This window comes from Cucumis sativus, chromosome 6 (genome assembly GCF_000004075.3).
Source record: "Cucumis sativus cultivar 9930 chromosome 6, Cucumber_9930_V3, whole genome shotgun sequence".
NCBI classification, from domain to species: Eukaryota; Viridiplantae; Streptophyta; class Magnoliopsida; order Cucurbitales; family Cucurbitaceae; genus Cucumis; species Cucumis sativus.
In genome coordinates this window covers 10238694-10259383 of record NC_026660.2, presented here as the reverse complement: position 1 = coordinate 10259383, position 20690 = coordinate 10238694, and the positions used below count along the sequence as shown (strand labels likewise).

The 20690-nt window shown below is 29.4% G+C and overlaps 3 protein-coding genes across 3 annotated transcripts; 2 read left to right on the top strand and 1 right to left on the bottom strand.

Moving 5' to 3' along the window:
• Positions 1-1393: 1393 nt before the first annotated feature.
• Positions 1394-2041, top strand: LOC101211270 (ripening-related protein grip22). Its single transcript, XM_011658707.1, has one exon. The coding sequence runs from the start codon at positions 1394-1396 to the stop codon at positions 2039-2041; it is 648 nt and encodes a 215-aa protein (XP_011657009.1).
• A 1708-nt stretch (positions 2042-3749) lies between these two features.
• Positions 3750-4884, top strand: LOC105434430 (kiwellin). The gene has a single exon (XM_011658706.2). The coding sequence runs from the start codon at positions 4231-4233 to the stop codon at positions 4882-4884; it is 654 nt and encodes a 217-aa protein (XP_011657008.2). The 5' UTR covers positions 3750-4230.
• A 6004-nt stretch (positions 4885-10888) lies between these two features.
• On the bottom strand, positions 10889-15022 carry LOC101218156 (phenylalanine ammonia-lyase). The gene is made up of 2 exons (XM_004145704.3): positions 14543-15022; positions 10889-12901 (listed from the first exon to the last, which is right to left on the bottom strand). Exons 1-2 carry the CDS (start codon positions 14932-14934, stop codon positions 11152-11154), a joined length of 2142 nt encoding a protein of 713 aa, XP_004145752.1. The 5' UTR covers positions 14935-15022; the 3' UTR covers positions 10889-11151.
• Between the last annotated feature and the right edge of the window lie 5668 nt (positions 15023-20690).

Below are 20690 nucleotides of genomic sequence, written 5' to 3'. Positions count from 1 at the left end.
TCAAATAAATTTATCTATTTACTTATGCTGATTGTAATGATATATGGTGGAAAGAACTCTCAATTTTCTTGACCACACTATCATTTTAGAACCATTTCTAATTTCTATTTTGATTTGGTACATAGTTTTTGCATGGTTAGATGTATGAGAAACAATGGCTAAAAACAACCTAAAAATTAGCATGATTTTCAATAAAACAATATTCCAAATTTAATTATAACTATTTGATCTTTTAGTTTGTAATTTTTACAAATTCAAATTAAGTTATAAACCCTACTTCTGTCTGTGCAAGTCTTTTGAAAGAATTTTATTTTAGTTTTGACTAGGAATTTAAGATTTTTCTTTTGTAAATATGAATTTTATAATTGAAAATTTGTGAGAAAATCGGACATTTTTAAGAATAGCAAAATAAGTGAAAATATTTACAAACTATAGCAAAATTCTAAACTATATCAAATGATAGTTACTGATAGGCTCTTATCATGAGTAACTATCAATCTCTATTATTGATAGAATCTAAAAATTTTGCTATTTGTTAGTGAATATTTTGTCAAATTTACTATTTTTGACAATTACTCTATAAAAAAATAAAATATTATTTTGATGTATAACAAAATGAATCAAAATATTTATAAATATAGCAAAATTTCACCGTTTATCAAGTATATATACCATAATAGATTACTATGCATGTCATTTATAGACATAGGTTTCCTATGGAAATTGCATTAGATGACAAAAAAATTTATAAAAAAACAGCTCATAACATTTTTTTTTTCATATTGTAAATTTGACAAATATAACGGTAATCAAACAGTAATCTACTTTTAAATTTGCTATTTTTGCAATTTTGAAAATGTAAGTAACATGGACTTACTATTATAATAATTATTTTTTTTTTGCTATTTTTACAAACTCTCTGATTTATCGATGATAGGTTGTGACATTTTGTTATACTTGTAAATATTTTTTATAGCTACTTCATTTAAAATAAATTTTTGAAAATGAAATGGTGATTAAAAGAAAGAAGTATAAGAAGATGAAATGATGGTAGAATGTGTGGTTTGACATAGAGTGGTTGATAAATACATTTAACACGGCACAATTGTTATTAACTTACTATTATTTAATGAAGTTTTTAAATTATGATTCCAATGATTCTTCCGAATCATAAATAATAACACAAAAGTAAAGACAAGATGGGCAAACAAGAAAAACCAAACGCATACACAATTTGATGATAGACTACCCCTTGAGGGTCTAAAAGCAAAATTTCATAAGAGTTGGAAGGGCCAAACAAATAATTGGTCCCATTATATAAAGGCCAAATGCACCTTCATTTTTGTTCGCATCACTTCTGGAAAGCTTAGAAAGTATATTTGTGTTCTTCCCCATGGCAAAATTGGCTTGCTTGGTCTCTTTTTTCTTTTTGGTTCTTTCTCTTTTGGGCCTTTCTCAAGCAATCTCTTCTTGCAGGGAGCCATGTCAAACCTTGAAAAATTGTAAAGGTCAATTGATTTGTATAAATGGCCAATGTAATGATGATCCCGATGTTGGAACTCGCATTTGTTCAACCGACAGTGATAACGGAGCAGATGGAGAAAAATTTCGTTGTGAGGCATTTGGAAGATTACATTGCAAAGGCAAATCGTTCCCCCAATTCAAATGCTCGCCTCGAGTGACTTCCTCAACTCGAGCTATCCTAACAAATAATGACTTTAGTAAAGGTGGGGATGGAGGAGACCCGTCTGAGTGTGATGGAAAGTTCCATCATAACTCTCAACCAATAGTGGCATTGTCCACGGGTTGGTACAACGGGGGATCTAGATGTGGAAAGAAAATTAGAATTACAGCGAGAAATGGACGGTCGGTTTTGGCTAAGGTGGTGGACGAGTGTGATACAATTAATGGATGCGATAAGGCACATGCTCACCAACCACCGTGTCGAAACAATATCGTGGATGGTTCTAATGGAGTGTGGCATGCTTTAGGGCTTGATATAAATGTTGGTGAAGAACCTGTCGTCTGGTCAGATGCTTGATTAAAAAATGATGTAGTATTTCAATTTTCGTAAGTAATTTGAAATAATCCTGTAAGAATCCTTTGTATAAAGACAGCTAGTCTTTCATTATCATTGATCTCTTGCAAGGAAGAACTAATATTGTTGGTCTCCATATCCAACTTAATCAATATACTTAACACGTTTTTCTAAAGCCTAAAATTATATTAAATAATTCATGATGTGTTTCATTAAAATTATGTATTAGTAGATCCATACTAAAAGTTTTATTTTCACAACAAAAAAGAGAAAAAAATTATGATCTGATAAGTAGTTGAAACACAACTTGGTGGATTATAAAATGGTGAAACCAAGGCCACAACAAAGAATATTTTTCTTCTTTAGTAATCTTTTTATATGTTGCGAACTTCAAATAATACTGACCCATAATGACGATAAGCCTTCGCCTTTGGAATGGATATTGGGATCAGATCTCCTAAAAATTCAATTTCAAAGTTCTGAATGCTATGATTCCTCTTGTAAACTTGAATATAAATATATAATGTTGGTGTGTTTGAGAAAGATATATATATCACTTCAAATATTCTACCGTTTATGATAAGAGTTCAGGTAAATTAATTAACATTCAACTAAGCTTGTTTTGATATATATGTACACGAATTTGATTGAAATAACATTTTTGGTCTATGAATTTTAGTTTGTAATATTTTAGTTCTACTGATCTTTAAGATTATTATACGTTATTGGGTTAACTTTAAATCTCTTTTTAGAAATATTACTTGAGTTTGATTGATGGACTCGAAATTTTATTTTAGAATTTGGTTTTAGAAATAAAATAATTTGTGTATCTTTTAAAGATGGAGAAGTTTTCCATCTTCTCAAGGTGGAACAATAAATTTTTCTTTGTAAAAATAAAATTTATGCAAATATATATACAACACAAATGTCACAAACATACATGTAGTGGTCACTGAACCAAAGAGGAGATCAAATATGTTGATAAAATAAACGATTAATATCACTCTCTAATACAGATGGAAACCTAATGAAATTTTTTTGGAAGTACGATACGATTAAATTATAGAAACTAAATTGTTACACTCAATTATACATGCACCATGGTCCAATGATAGATAATTAAATTCTAGAAATTATGTAATTACTTCTATGAAAAAAGAACTTAAAAGGTGTTTTTTCCTGAATTTTTCGATATAAAACAAAGTTCTGGTGTCTTAAGTTGTTATATATAGAATATTTTGTACGCATGCATGTCAATTATTGTCAAAATTTATATCTATAAAGAAAAGCATAGACTTAGTCGATATATTAAAAATAAAAATGACATTTTAAGAATTTATGAGATAATTTCAATGTTTACCTTGTAACTTAATCTAAAATTAATTGATTTTTTTTAAATTTAATCAAAACAGTGGATATTGTTAGAGAATAACATATCTTCACATGCATATACCTTTATGATCGAATGATATAATTATCTACTTTTAGCATAAACCATTTTAAACTTAAATTTTAGTTTCCCACCACATGTTTTATACCATTTAAGATAATTATCTTTTGTTTTGAACTCCCATAATTTCATCATTCACTTGTTACATTGATATATATAATAACAAAAAAAAATGTTTAGATATTATTATAACCACACTCATCTTTCCATGGCCCACTCTTATCATTAATAATAGATTGAAATTGACAATAGAATATGACTCATTAAAGTAATCCTATATATATATAACAAGAGACGAAATCTAAAGAAAGTTATCCTCAAGAAGGAAAAAAAAAAGACTATCTTATAGTGTTGAGATTCAAATTTAGATTCCCTAGAAGAAAAAGGGAATCCGACGCTATAATTATTTCCAAATTCCTCTTAAAAAATGAAAGTAAGACAAACAAAACACCAAATCATTGGTAAGCGTTGCCATGCATGATGTGTAATAGGTGCACATTGTATGGGCACTTCTTAATATGATTATTTATCGATCTCGGTATATTCCTAGGCCAATAATCGGCATAATATCAAATCATAAACAAGGAAAATCAAACACCATTGGCACCATATACCATTAAATAGAATCCACAGGCGGCTGAATTTTGGGTCCTCCTACCTATATAAGAAGGTAAACCAATGTGTTATATTTGGACTCAAATCACTTCAAAACATCGAATAAATTTTTTTCCCATCAATCATCATGGAAAATTTAGGATTGCAACTATTTTCTGTTATTCTATCAACTATTATGTTTTTTCATCTTTGTGAAGCACTCTCTTCTTGCAACGGACCATGTCAAACCCTAAATGACTGTCAAGGACAATTGATTTGCATAAATGGTAAATGTCTAGATGATCCTAACCTTGGCACACATATATGTTCTGGCAGCGGCGGCGGCGGCGGTGGAGGAGGAGGAGGACATGGTTGTCATTCAATTGGAAACTTGAATTGTAAGGGAAAGACTTTTCCCCAATTCAAGTGCTCGCCCCCAGTGACTTCCTCTACTCGAGCAGTGCTTACAAATAATGACTTTAGCAAAGGTGGGAGTGGAGGAGACCCGTCAGAGTGTGATGGGAAGTTCCATGATAACTCTGATCCAATAGTGGCATTGTCCACAGGTTGGTATAATGGAGGTTCGAGATGTGGACAGATGATCCAGATTACTGCTTCAAACGGCAGATCAGTGCTGGCTAAGGTGGTGGATGAGTGTGATTCTATAAATGGATGTGACAAAGCGCATGCTGGTCTACCTCCTTGTCATAACAATATTGTGGATGGATCAGATGCAGTATGGCATGCTTTGGGACTTGATATAGATGTGGGTGAAATACCTGTTACATGGTCTGATGCTTAGAATTATATACGTCGCTCTATACTATATGTGTGTGTCTATATTGATATCCAATATAGAGATATATGTGTGCTGTTTATGGTAATAATGCAATAATCTAAGTATAATCAAAATAATGAACTATGAATTTACTATAAAATAGGTGAGAAGGTGTTGGATCCGTTGTAAATAGATGAATAAGTTAAAGGATGGTGAGACTTATCATCATTATCTCTCGTGTAATGTTTTTCAATAAAAGTTTTTTTCTTCAATTTTATTTTATGGGCAAGCTTTTTAGAGCTTCTTTATGAGTTATCTTTCAATATAATAAAAGTTGCATTAGAAGATCTACATGATCAAGTCCCTTTTGAGACTACTTTTGACAAATTCCTATAAATAAAGTTGATAAACCCTTATTAGAAAGTTTGTCAAACTATTCATTAGTCTAATTTTCACTAGTGAAAATATATGTCTGTGATTGGTTTGTAATGATTAAAATCAAACTTGTCAAATTGAAACTCTTGTTTAAACATATATTTTAATCACTCAATACTTTTACATTTATTGTAATTTTTAATACTATTAAAATTTATTTGAAATGATTTAAATCATATTTAGAGTAATTTTGAAAATGAAAAAATAATTTTAATTCTCTCCAAATCATCTCCACTTGATACAAAATTCTGTGGTTTGAATCCTTTGTACCCATCAAATTATTGATTAATCTTTTTTTGATAATTAATTTATTAATGATTTAAAAGTTTCATAATATGATCTTTCCTCAAATAAATTCAAACTTTCTTCATCCCAGTAAGAAAGGTAGTGTTAGGTCTTTGTGATTATTGATTACTCTCGTAAAATATGATTAATAATTTTGTATGGCTATACTTACAATTTGAGTCTTTCATTCTTTATTATTTTTTTCTAATTATGATCCCTAAATTGCATGATGTGATGATATACTTAGCTTACCTTAATTTTCTTCATGGGTCTCTAAGAACTTTTCCAACATTTTTTATTCTGTATATATTATTTGTAATAAAATCTTTCATTTCACCTTACATTAACTTAGATGAGTTATTATAAGTATAGCCATTACTTTTTCTTTTACCACATATACAAATCTTGATTCAACCTTATTCCTATCATTTTGATTAAGGGTATATGGACTAATTTGTTCACAACTACACTACTTAACCATTTCTCTGTTTGTATGTGTATTTATATAAATGTATGTATGTATTTGTGTAATATATGCATGCATGATTCACCAAATCATATAGATGTTATCAGGATTCAATATGTAATAAAATATAGTTTAATAATTAACTTTATATGTTTCTAACATTGTCATATATGTATGTATGTATTATACATATTATATTAAACTTATATAGTCAAGATCATGAGTGCAATTAAATTAATCTTTCATCTACCTACATAATTGTGTCTCCTCCCAAACAAGAAAGTCATTTTCGAACAGCCTAATTTTAACTTTTAAGCACCTCCATATTAATTCATATAAAAATACTATATTAAAAGAGATTGAGAACATCATATTGTAAGGATTAATATTGGATGGTTTCGACCGATGCCATCTCACAATAAATAGACCATTCATAATTATATGATCACCGTTGAACTTGTCATTTTTAATTCAGAATAAATTTTGTTCGCGCTTGGATCTTATCTATGTTGGATGATGTCACGGATTTCTAATAAACTTGACCTTCACAATCTACCTTTTTATGATCTAGTCTCAAGTTATTTCAAACTCACATACGTAAAAGGTCTGATTGAATGGTGTGATGCAGAGTCTATCATACTATCATGTCTAAGAGAGTACATAAAGTGCATAACTTAGCACTAAAACACATAAAGAAATAGGGTTGGAGCTCTAATTTGGAGATTGCATCTTCTCCCTAATCTTTGTCATCAAACGAGTTGTGTATCTTATTGATGGCGGTGTTAAGGGTTATTCTCGACACTTGAAGTTGCAAGGTGTGCTAGATCAAACACATCATGATTATTTTTCGATTGTCATATATATTTATCGGATTAGTTGTTGGCCGCTGATCTGAATTTCTAAGTATTAATATTTTTGTTTTGATACACGTTTTTTGTGCCCCTTCCAATACTTTATAAGCTTGGCCTTGCATTGAACAACCCTCGTGGATGTCATTTTTCAACCCTCCATCTATATAACCTATCCTTGAATTTGCTGATCCATTAATCATATTATTTTTAATTTTATCTGTATTTACTATGTTTGTTTTTACTATGAAAATCTTAACTAAAATAATCTTTTCCTTCAACTATATTTCATTATTGTGTCCAACAGATTTACTCTCCCTTAAGTTATATCGACCATGCCAAAGGACCTTATTAAATAAGAAAAGCTACCTTTTTCTTTTTTAATCTCTCAATTTGAAGTAATCATTCTGTTTAGTTTGAAGTTTTATAGTTTATACTTTTAGTCTTTTAATCTTTTAGAAACAAGTTTTAAATGGAAAAAGTTGATTTATGTGATATTTTTCTATCATTATAAATATTTAGGTTTATTAAATTATATTTTAAAACATCCCTTTTAAAATATTGAGTATTATTTTTAATATTTATGTAAAATAAAAATGTAAAATATATCATTTTTTCCTTTTTATACCGTTTTTGTACTCAATTATCTAAGATCGGTCCTTATATTTTCTATTTATCTTAATTCAAATAAAATGATTGTCACACTCCCAACCGGAATGTACCACTCCCTCGCATTTCGAGCACGAATGCAACTTGTGTTGCTCCAACGCCTCTAACAAGGCGCTAGAACACGTATGATCTTAAACTTATACTTAACATTTTTAAAAGAGCGCACTCTATCGAACGTCTATCCTTATCCTGTAAGACTTAAGCTTCATCTTAAGAATTACCTGTCATATAATATAAGATCGCAACACTTAAAGAACTTGAGGGAACTTGTCAATTTTATTCATTATTTAACAAACTCAATACATTTACAAAGCAATGTTTATCAACTTAAAGTTTCTAAAACTTTTAAGTCCAACGCCTTATACAACTCTCATCGCCTGGTCTGAACGCACCGTCTCACCTTCACTTTACAAGGCCTCCTTACTTCACTTACTTTGGGAAGCTAAACGTAAGCCTAATGCTTAGTGGGTGACATTTTAGAAAAACCTTTGGAGAATACAAGTACATGTATGAATTCATTTTGCAATATCAATTTCACAACGCCTCATCATGTGCATTAAAAATATAAACAACATCATTAGCCTCTACTTCTTCCTTTAGTCAGAACATGAAACAGTTTCTACACATAGACTACTGTGACGACGTGTATCATCATCAGCATCTGTTGGAGACTTATAGGTTAAATTCTAGTTGCTTAGGCGATCGGCTTGAATGCAAGCATCGTCTCAACGCATATATCACCGTCTTCTCATCGTCATGCGGACCTCTCAACACATGGTTGCCTTTTGACTTTTATATATGTGCACATTAGCATTGGCTCATGATAGGAATCAAGCTAATGATTTACTTTTACACAAACCTTTCTTTCAAAGAGCCATGCTTTTCTTATAAACAGAAACAAGTTTATACATGTATTTAACTGACATAACATAACAAATATGACTTGAAAGAAAAGCTTCTTCTTCTCCTCGTCTAGTGTCCACGTTCATAGACAATTGAAGCCAATAACCACTAGGCCAATGGTTGAGGGGGGCACGTATTCCCTTGCCCCACGTGGTTCCTCTATGGAAAATATCAATGGAGGTATATATCTTACCAATTCCTTAGCTTACAGCGTTGGGGCTCTAAGAGTACATAGTTTTTTAAACTTCATAACTCTTTAGAACTTACTATTGCACTCGTTGTCTTAAGCATCATGCATTCAACTATCGTTCAAAAACCACTTTTAACCCCCCTCCCAGGTTTTATCCTTAAAAGATTTAAACAATCAAACCTACAAAGCTATATCATAAATAACCTAACTTAAATGATATTTCATAGCTAGATTTAGGGGTGAAATCGGGTTGGGTTAGGAGACATTCTCAACCCAACCCATATTTTCGGGTTATTTGAGTTGACATATTTTAGCATACCCAACTCAATCTTTATAATATGGGTTGGGTAGTCCGGGTTATTCGATTTCAACCCATATTCTTACCTCTTGCTAAATTTATATAAAAAAAAAAATTGAACAAATTTAACCTTGCATTACATTCTCTTTCTTATTTATTTTTCGTAGTATTCTATAATTAAAAATATCAAAATAAATGTAATATTAATAATTTGTAGAGTTTTTAATTTTATTAATCATTAGTTATAAAATATATCATATTAATGAATTTTTTCCATTTAATCATTTCTTATTTTATATTCATTAGCAAATATGTTATATATCTCTAAATATTAGGAATATGAATTTTCCAAAATTTTCCATGGTATTATTATTATAGAAAAAGAGACGCACTATATATTGAACAAAATATACATGAATAAATGTGACAAAGTAAGTGAAATATATAACTTAACATAGACAAGACCAAAATTATAATATAGAATATATATTATATATTATATATTATATAAGAACCTTAAATATGTAATTGTTTGAAACATATTTCAAATAAACATTGTATGCAACTAAAATAATATTGTATACATTTGAAATAAATCTCATTCATACAAAAAAAATAGATGAAAATCAATATCTGGTAGGTGTGTGAGTTTAGGATTCAGGTTTATTGATTCAATGTTAAGATTGTAAATTTCAAGTCAAACTTCAAAATTTGTTAAAAGAAAATTTTACCAAAGAATTTAGGTAAGAAATAAAATCTTCTAAATTTAATGGAAGTTTAAATTTTCTCTAAATAAGTTTTGAAACTTTTAGAAAATTAGTACTTTTAACGACCTGGTTTCTATTTTTTTCTCATTTGTGTATTTTTAAATTTTATAACAAAATATTAGAAATTAACGATCTATATTAAACTATACTATTCATAAATGAATTCTACTTTTACACCGCCTCTTTTTTTCAAGGTCCCTTTTACTATTAATTTTTAAAATTAAGATTACTAGAGTCTATCATGATGGAACTTAGAGTCCCAATATCTTTCGGCAAGATAAAACCTAGAACTTCAAATACCAAAACGATCGTTAGAGAAAACTTTAATTTAAAAGAAAGTATTTTTATATAAAAAAACTCATTTTCGTTGTACATTTTCATAAAAATGTCTTTGAATTTTATTTTTTTTCAAATAAATCTTTGAAGTGCTTTTGTTTTGGACAATTGTACTCCTTTTATTTTATTTATATCTCATTTGTGTATATATATTTCTATTTACAAAGTTACCTTAGTGATTGAGAGAGAAAATGCATTTATTGTAGTTTTTTACATTTTTCAATTTGGAGAGAGTGTATTTATTGCATTTTTTCCAATTTTGTTTTGAGCATTATATTTCTAATGAAATGTATTTTAATGTTTATTTGATATATATACTAAGTATTTTGAATGTTTTTTTTTTTTTTTATCTAGAAAGATGTATTTTAATGTGTAGACTTAGGTATGACTTGTGATGATAATATATTTATATGATGTTCTAATATGAATGTCTACCTTCAAACAATTTCAATATACCTTGGAATATATATAAAATAAAAAATAAAAAAATTGAGAGTATATATTACACTATACAAAATTAAAATGAACCATTAGTGGACGTGTCATTTGCATATTGCAAAGAAAAGAAAATTTCAAAATTTGTATGAAGAAGAAAGAGAATCACTACTATATATATATATATATATATTTGTATATGGGGCAAGGTTTAAATTGTAAATAGTCATCTACATGAATGGAAAAACAAAGTATTTTTTTTAAACAATGAAATGTTCCAGCAGGTATTTTATGATGAGAATCTTACTTCCTAGTTTTTACTCAGGCCCTTGTGATTTTAACCCATACAAGAATAGATACTTTATGAAGCACTAAATTTAGTAAGTGCAGCAGCAATAACAATAATTGTCCCAACCAAAAATAATATTGCATATGCATACAAACCCAAAACTTCCTTTAACTTTCTTTACAGCAACATACAGTAGAAAAGATAAGACAGCAATTTAGATTTGGTAAAAGTTGATGACTATCAGTTGATTACAAACCCAAACCATAAGAAAAAGAAAAAAAAAATAGAAAAGAAGAAGAGATAATAATAATACTAATAATAATACACAAGAACAGAGGCCACAGGACAGTGATTTTTCCACTGACAAGTCTCAATTTATAGGAAGAGGAGTCCCATTCCAACTTTGAAGGCATTCAAGCAAAGGATCAATGATTTTCCCTTCACAAATTGCACTAAAAACTTTGTCAAATTCTTCACCAGGAGATTTTACCTTTTCACCTGTCAACATATCAGTTCCCAATTCTTCTCTAACAAATCTGTAAATTGGGTATGATCTGCAATCCTTTATCTTGTTGGGAATTGTTGCTTTTCCTTTTGAAATGGCTTGTCTTCCACTTTCTACTTCTTTAGGCAAAAGGGTTTTTAGTTCTTCCTCAAAAGCTCCGATCTTTAGAAAGATTGAGGAGTTTGAATTCTTCAGATCATCATTGTTCTTCAATGCATGTTCAACAAGAACTTGCCTTAGTTTTTGCATTAATGGATATGTCATGCTGCATGGATCATCAATGTAAGCAAAACAATGTTCTCTATCAATGACTTTCAGCAAATCTTTCTCACAGAATCTTGATGGATGAAGCTCTCCATTTACTCCAATGGTTAACACCTTCTTGGCGACTTGACTCACTGTGTTTTTCACTGTGCTTTTCAGATTCTCCTCTACGTGTCTCAAATCTATGGCTTGGCAGAGAGCCACTAGGAATGTTGTGCTCATTAGCTTCAAGATATCTATTGCCTCAGCTGTTTTTCTTGATGAGATTAGACCCAATGAATTCACGTCTTGGTTGTGTTGTTCTGCACTTTGAACATGATTGGTGACTGGATTTGCTAAGTATTGTAATTCTGAGCAATAGGAAGCCATGGCGATTTCGGCGCCTTTAAATCCATAATCCAAGCTTGGATTACTTCCTCCTGAAAGATTTGAAGGCAATCCATTGTTATAGAAATCATTCACCAGTTCGGAGAATTGAGCAAACAAAAGCTTTCCGATAGAAGCCAGAGCCAATCTAGTATTATCCATGGACACTCCAATTGGAGTTCCTTGAAAATTGCCTCCATGTAGAGCTTTATTCCTTGAAACATCAATCAATGGATTGTCATTTACCGAGTTGATCTCTCTCTCAATCGATTTTGTTGAATGTCGAATCACTTCAATTTGAGGGCCTAACCATTGAGGTGAAGTTCGAAGAGCGTAACGATCTTGTTTTGGCTTTTGAAGAGGGTCCAACTCATGTAACCTCTTAGCATCTTTTACGAAAGCACTTCCATCCAAAAGGTGTTCCATAATGGCAGCTGCTTCGATTTGACCAGGATGATGTTTCAATTTGTGAGTTAAATGATCAGTAAACTCAGGCTTCCCTTGCATCACTTCAGCAAAGATGGCTGAAATAACCTCGGACAACAAAGCCAATACATTGGCCTCGAACAACACAATAGACGCCAAACCAGATCCAACACCCGTCCCATTAACAAGCGCAAGACCCTCTTTAGGCTGCAACTCAAAGAATCCACCATCAATGCCAGCGAGTTTAAAAGCTGCTCCAGCATCAAGGAGATCACCGGTTGGGCCAACAGCCTTGGCATTAGGACGACCAGTCAAAAAACCAGCGATGTAAGAAAAAGGAACCAAATCACCGGAAGCCGTGATAGTGCCTCGCAAGGGAAGGCAAGGTGTGACATTGTGGTTAAGGAGCTTTGTAATAGACTCCAAAATTTCAAATCTAATACCAGAATAGCCTTGAAGAAGAGTATTGATTCTGACTAACATAGCAGCTCTTGTAGCAGTGTGAGGCAACGTGTGGTTGGACTCAGTTCCATTCCCAAATATCCCAGCGTTCAGGAATCTGATTCATAAAATCATTGCAATTCAAGGATTTATTCTTCAATCATTCAAACAAAACATATGCAGAAAAGGTAAACTAAATTTGAATAAATCCAAACTAAAAAAAAGACGAAAATGATATTTTTATTTTTAGTAAAATAAATATGAGACGATGGACCTGCCTTACCCTCTAGGTTTTTTTTTGTCTTCTTCTTTATTCACATTTGACTACTTTTTGTTTTTATTTTCCGAGAAACGGTTTATTTCGCTACTTGTTTCTAATAAGCGTTTATTTGACCAAGTACCCATGCATTTACTGTCCTATTTTTAGTCTTTTTCTAAAGCATTATTGGTAGAATTTAATATTGAAAAACAAAAAATCTATACTAATCACCTTCGCTGAATTCATATATTTCTAGACCACTACACAAACTATTAAATTCATTAATTAACCAATCAAAATCAGTTACTGCTTGCTTTTACCAAAATAAATAAATAAATGTATTAATGCTAATTAAATTTGGACCATTATTAAATTAAATATGGACATTATGTGCTAATCCTAACTTATTTAAGAACATTGTAGACTTCATAAATCAATTGGTGCCGTATCATTTCATCAGGATAATCATCAACGTGACATGTAAATAAAAAATAATATATATAGAGAGAGAGAGAGAGAAAGAAAAAAAAAGAATTACCAAATTTGATTTATGGAAACTAAGTATATAATTACCACGATGACTATTTCATTAGTATTAGTAGGTTTACGTTGCTTTCACACTACCAAGAATTGATAATTTTTTTAATTTTATTTTTCATCATATATTGATATTGACAGATAATTAATCACCGTCAACTCTTTCGCCCACGTGACCGTATATGCTTCATGTTTATTTATGACGTAATATTTTCTATTAAACACAAAAATATTAAATTATTTCCGGAAAATTTCCTTAAAAATAAAAAAAGAATTGTATCTCAAATCTTATGTAAAGAGCAAATCTAACTGTTTTCTATACTTGTAAGAGTTTCTTTTTAAAGTCCAACCTCACAATATAAAAAAATAGTAACAAAAAAACTTAATTTTAGTAGCATTAAATAATTACTTTACATAGAGAAGAACAGAAGTATCTGACATTTTTCAAGAAAAAGAAAAAAAAAATACTATAATTGTTATTATTATTTTATTTTCTATGGAGTAGAAGGTATTTAAGACGCTAGCCATCCAAAAATACGAGTGAACTCAGCAATAAATAAATAACTGTAACGTTAAATAGCTAACAATTTAATTATTAATAATATTCACACTACCCCAACCCAACACCTTACACCTTTACCATATATACTTGTTCTTTATATATATATATATATATAAAGAAAAAAAACCGCCAGAAGGAAAATTCATGTTAAATATTGAAGAAAATCAATTAAAAGAATAATTGATTTAAATGATAAAATATGTTAAAAAGATTTGGTAACACTATCAATAATATATGATTATAATTGAGGTATTAGAGGCTATGACAATAACATGATAACATTATATAAAGTTATGATAGACATATGTAAATATATATTATTTGAATTTCCATTCTTAAATGGATAGATAAAAATGTAAATAAGAAGAATATAAAGGATTAAGGGGCAAAAGAAAATATACCGAATAAGCTCCTTCTGCAGAGCAGCTCCTTGATTTGTTCTCCGATGGGAGGTTGCACCAAATCCAGTAGTAACTCCGTAGCTATCCGTACCTTTCTTCATACTCTCCATTACCCAATCACTGCTCGCCTTAACTCCCTCTCTCGCCGCCTCATTCAGTTCCACCTTAACTCCGCCGTCGTTCAAGGCCACAGCCGCCACCTGGCCAATAGTCAAACTCTCTCCGCCAAGCCGCACCACCCCACGCCGGTACTCCTCCACCATTTTCTTCACCTCGTCGAGATGACTCCCTTTAAGCCCATCAGCGGCGGCGGCCCAGTACAAGGGATCTTTCAGGCAGAAGGGATCCGCCATTGAAGCGTGGCCATTAGTGTAGCAGGTGGTGGGTTCCATTATTGCTGAAAAATGGAGGGAGCGGTGGGTATGGGTATTTTTGTTTTATTTAAATTTTATTTTTCCCTGGAAATTGAAAAAGTAAGTGAAATTGTTTAAATAGAGGAAACTAAAATGCGATGGGTTGGAGAATTACAAGAAGGGGTTAGTTGGAGGGGATTTGTGGCCGTTGGATCTTTTGTTATAGCTTTGTGATTTTAACACGTCTCCAGTGTGAGAGGTCACATGATTGAGTTTTGCCAGAGGTGTGGAGGGGGTTGGTGGAGTGTATGGTGTATGGTTGAACACCTCTTGTTCTAAATTACCATTTCCTCCTTTCTCTTTTTCCTAAACTACACCCCCCCCGTACCAACCTAACCCCTTTCTCATTTATTTATCACTATCTATTATCTAATAACCTCACGTTTACCTATTCCTTATTAAACTCCACCTAGTTCTAATCAAATTTCATTCATCATCATCAATGCTTCAATCCTAACTCAATTAACATCAACATTGTTTTATATATTACAACCTTATTCTCTTCTTACCCTTGCTATTTACTATTCTAAGGGTAATTTGACAACAATATCTATAATTCTCTTCATATTATAGTAACATTGAGTTTCACGTAAATCTAATATGCAATTGAATTAATCGTCCTTATCTTTGCAATTTGATTGCATTTGTTGATTATGATTTAAATATGGATCATGCATTATTTCATTATAGTTACAAATCATAGATAGACCATGTCGGAGTAGTTTATGTGTTTTATAAAAGTAAAACATAAAATTTTTCCAATTTTTCGACCTTTAATATATTCAAACAAGTGTGACAATAACAAGTAGATGGTATTTACTATTTAGTTTTTAGTACGAATATGAATGCAAGCCAATGAAGTTAATCATATATAGTCCACGTATCTGTTGGTCCCATGCAAAATGTAAATGAGAGTAGGATAGTTTTCTGGACAACAAAATAAAATGATTATAATTTCCATAGAAAATAAGAATAAGAAGAAGAAATTTTTTTAAAAAAATCTCCAGCATCTTTGGATGTTCATGGAAGTAATTTATGTACTTTTCCAAGCACATATGGTAAGGGTCTTCTTTGGAATTTCCCACCCTATACAATATAGTAATTTATTAATTTTTATAAAATCAAGAGTAGATCGTACCTATTTTTTTAATATCAATTATGCTCAAATCAAATTAATTAAATGACATTTTAAAAAATAGCAAAGTATTAAAAAATATATTATTTAATGTTCAAACTTAATATATATATATATATATATAAATATCGATTTTAAAATATGTGTGTGTTTGTATGTGTGTATTTAATGGAAATGCAACTTTATGGTGTAGAAGTAGGTATGTTGGACGTTCGAGATCTTCTAAACTTCGATTATAAATTATAAATTTATATATATTTGCATTGACAATGTTTCTCCACCTAAGTTCATGAACTCTCTCTCTCTCTCTCTCTCTCTCTCTTTCAACTACAATATGTTTGAAAATTTCCTCACGTAACATTCTAATATTATTTAAAATAATTATATGACTTTTATATATATCTTTTATACAACTATTTATCTATCATTTTAAGCATCTTATAATTATTTTTAAAAAAATTACCTTTAAGGAGCTTTTAATTCTATTTTTTTAAATCAACCATTAAAAAGTATATTACCGACTTAGGTTGGATTAGATAAATCTTTTAGACCAACCCGAATTTTCGGATTAGTCAAATTGAAAACCTCAATAACTCAATCCAACTTAGATTAGGTTGAGTTGTTGTGTTATTTAACTATTTTCTTTCAATATATATTTTTATTAACTTACAATAATTAAATTTTATATTTCTATATTTAACTATTTTCTTTTTTCTTGTTAAGTATATATTTTTATTAACTTATAATACTTAAGTTTGTGTAGTACCGTACATATTAACAACTAAATTTCATAAAACTCAAATATTAAATATTAAATATTAAAATCAAACTTATTCGTTACAAATTTGGATAGATATGACTTATAATATTTTCAAATTATGATATATTTTAATAATATTATAAATTGAGATTGGATTTGGTTGAGTAAACCCACATTTTAACAAATGTAATCTAAATGGAAGTCAATCAAAAAAAACATTACAAAGTTGAAGAAAAATTGGATGAAATGGCGAAATTATTTGATGGGGTTGGAAATTTAGCAAAAAGCATAGGAAAAAGTTTTTTGATTATGTGTTATTTCATGGTTTCTACGTATAATGTATTTTAAATGGATTGGATATTGACAAGTCTGCAAAGTCCTTTATTGAATTTTATCTTAAATGAATATGACATTTATTTACGAGAAAATTGTAACAAATCTTTTCTATATCATTAAAAAAAAATTATCATTGATGTCTCAAATTAGTTATTATATAATATCCTAACTAAAACGGTATCTTTAATAAATATTTATATATTTATTTACTAAAATTTCAAAAGTATACATTTAACTAATCCAATAAGTCTTTAAAATATGTTTGGTTATGTTATTTCTTTTTATTATTTTAAACTTGTACTAACCTAATTATATTTATCTTTAATAAATTTTTATTTAACTGTCATCAAATATTTGGTTGTTTCTTTATTGTTTTCAAACTATTTTATTAAATTTAGTTTAATTTATCTAAAATATAAAAATAAAATTCATGAAACTTTGTTTGTAAAGGTATGGTAATAAATAAATGTCTTCACGTGTGTATATATGTATATTAGTTGAATTAAGCTTATACTGACATAATACGTTTTAACTGAAATTCAAACGGGTAGCAAAATTTTTATTGAGACTAAAATTGTTTCTACTTTTTCAAAATTTTCTTATTTAGTATGGCTCTATAAGTTGATTTTTTTTATGGTATATGGAATGAAATTTCACAATATCATATTATTGTTTTGTTGAGATTTACACTTGACATGAGATTATTGTTTTGGTGAGATTTACCTTTTAAATTCGTTGAATATTGTATTCAAGATAAGCTTTTTCCATCTTCCAATATTCATGTGTCTCATTTGCTGGTCTACTGGTTTGGCTGCAATAGTTATAATCTTATTTGAATTTTTTTGAATATAAGAATGTTTCGTAGTTTATGTTGGTTTTGATCTCATGGCTTACGGTGGTTTTATCAAAATTCCCTCAAAATGATTTGTTGACTCTGTGATGTCCGCATTTTGGGAAATGGAGTGTATTTGAATTCTGATAATTTAGCAAGAACAAAACATTGTGTCCAACAAACTACCGTTGGATTCCAAAATAATTGATTTTGAAGCTTTTAAATCTTGACAATCTGATATCCTCGATAAAGATTAGGGCTTTACAATGAGTAAAATCTATTTTTATGCTAGACGGATTAAAACTTACAAGTATCACGATATTATCGTGTCGTTGAGATGTATGTTTCATTTAAATCTTCGTTTCAACAATTCTTTATGTGTCTTGCTTGACAGTTTATCTGTGGTTGTTGCAATTAATGATTTTACATAGTGAATTAAATAACAATACGGTGTGTATTCACATCCTTCAATGTTAAATTTTTTTAAATTCTTTAAAATTTAAGTATTACCTTTATTAATGCACTAATTTTTTTCTTCTATATTGTATATTGATTTTTTTTTCAATTTCAACAAATACAAAGTATTTATTTATTTAATTAATTAAATTAGAATTGTAAACCAATTTAGAAAATTGTTTACCCATTTTATTGGCATTTTAAAATACAAGATAGTGTTTTTTTGGACAGTTTTATCATTTTATTTATTTATATCTGATTTTTATATACGTTTCTCTATTTACTAAGCTACCTTAAACATGAAAAGAGAAAATGTATTTATTCTGAAAAAAGAAAAACACTTTTAATGTAATTTTTTTCATTTTTTTAATTGGAGAGAGAAAATATATCTTTATTGTAATTTTTGCCACTTTTCAATTTGGAAAGATAATTAAAGTGCATTTATTTATTTATTTATTCCATTTTCCAATAAGGAGAGAGGAAATACATTTAAGGAAAATATTGTTCTTTACTTACATTGGTTTGCATATATATAACTTATTGGTTTTTTTACAACTTTTTGTTATTTTAAATATAACTTAGAACATTCTATTAGGTTTTTTTTATAATGTTCTAACCAATAAATGAAATATATTATCATTTATAAACTAGAGATTAACTCAATGTCTGACATAAATCACATTACAAAATCAATACATGAAATATATATACCATGAGTATTTAAATTTTCGTAAATCTCACTTACAAATCGCAGTATATATTAACATGTTTACTATTTAGGTAGTCATGAATCACAGCAATCAAAATTTGTATATATCATAATACAGGAAGTCTAAATAAAATTATAAAAACACTTGCTTAGAGAAATGAATACAAATATCACAGTGTATATATAAATTTTGCTTAAAAGAAGAGAAAAAGTACATATATATCACAGTATATAACGTCCGCCACTGTAGTCTGTTCGTTTTGAGTCTGCCATCATCGTCCGTTCGTTCGCTCCGAGTCCACCATTCTCGTTTGTTCGCTTCAAGTCGGCCATCGTTGTTCGTTTGCTCTGAATCCGCCCACACCGTCGATTGGCCCCACGTCATTATTCATGTTGTCCCGGGCTCGCCGTATCGCCAAATTGCCCCACATATTTTTTTTGTCTCCCACGAATAACTGACACCGTCGGAAGGAGAAAAGAGAGGGAGGAGGAAGGATGAGGTTGAAGCATAGGGAAATAGATAATTATATGCATGGGGGAGAGAGAATATGCATGGAGGGCTACATTGTAAATCGTAACTAATATTATTGAATGATAAGAGAGAGGCCAATAGGTCTTTATCAAACCATATAAGGATAATTTACCAAATTTTATTAGATTTTTAGTACTAAATTATAACTTTCTCTAACCATACAAAATTATTTATCTTTATCAATACTACAAAGATGATTCTAAACATCTTTCCAGAAAAAAAATAAAATAAAATAGATGTATCATCTTTACATTCATTTTGTGAGTCTTTAAAACTTTTATTTTACACTAGAACACTTTTTAAATGTTTAGATAATGGATCCTATTATGTTTGTTTACATTAACGATAAAAGGAAAGTAATAATAATCAAAATTTTGACGTTACATTTGTTTTTATTGCCTGTTTTTAAGGCAATAAAGTAGTTAGTTGATTTAAAAAAACTGAGAATGGAAAATGTTTAAAATTTGATCCCAACGACAAAAAAGAAAAAAAAACAAAAACAAAAGTTCATTTACTAACTTAAAAGAGTAAAAACTCATTAAAATTTGAAATTTTAGGATTATATACAAATTAAATTCAAATTTAATAGTAAAAGAGTTGTCATTTCAAATTAAATAAAAACTAAACTCAAATTTTATATCCTAAAATGTAAATTAAAAATTTATCATTCTTTAAAGAAAGTTAAGAAATTAAGGATATGTTTAGGAGTGATTATGAAAGTGACAAAATGTCACATTTTGTCATACTCCTACTTATCATTCTAAAATTCATCTTGAGTCACTCTAACATAATCTTATATATATTCTTTTATCTTTCTAAATGCAAATTTAATATCAAAATCAATAACGAGCCTTTCTTATAAAGACTTTCTAACTTAGTCTTCATTCTTAAAAAAGGAAAACAACAAATAAACAATGAATGAATGAATACCAATTTGAATCTCATAGCTAAGCCTACTTGAAGATGAGATGAGAA

Coding starts and splice junctions, on each gene's coding strand:
- LOC101211270 (XM_011658707.1), top strand. CDS start 1,394: ATGGCAAAATTGGCTTGCTTGGTCTCTTTTTTCTTTTTGGTTCTTTCT.
- LOC105434430 (XM_011658706.2), top strand. CDS start 4,231: ATGGAAAATTTAGGATTGCAACTATTTTCTGTTATTCTATCAACTATT.
- LOC101218156 (XM_004145704.3), bottom strand. CDS start 14,934: ATGGAACCCACCACCTGCTACACTAATGGCCACGCTTCAATGGCGGAT. Junction 12,902..14,542: donor CTGCAGAAGGAGCTTATTCG/GTATATTTTCTT, acceptor TTTATGAATCAG/ATTCCTGAACGCTGGGATAT.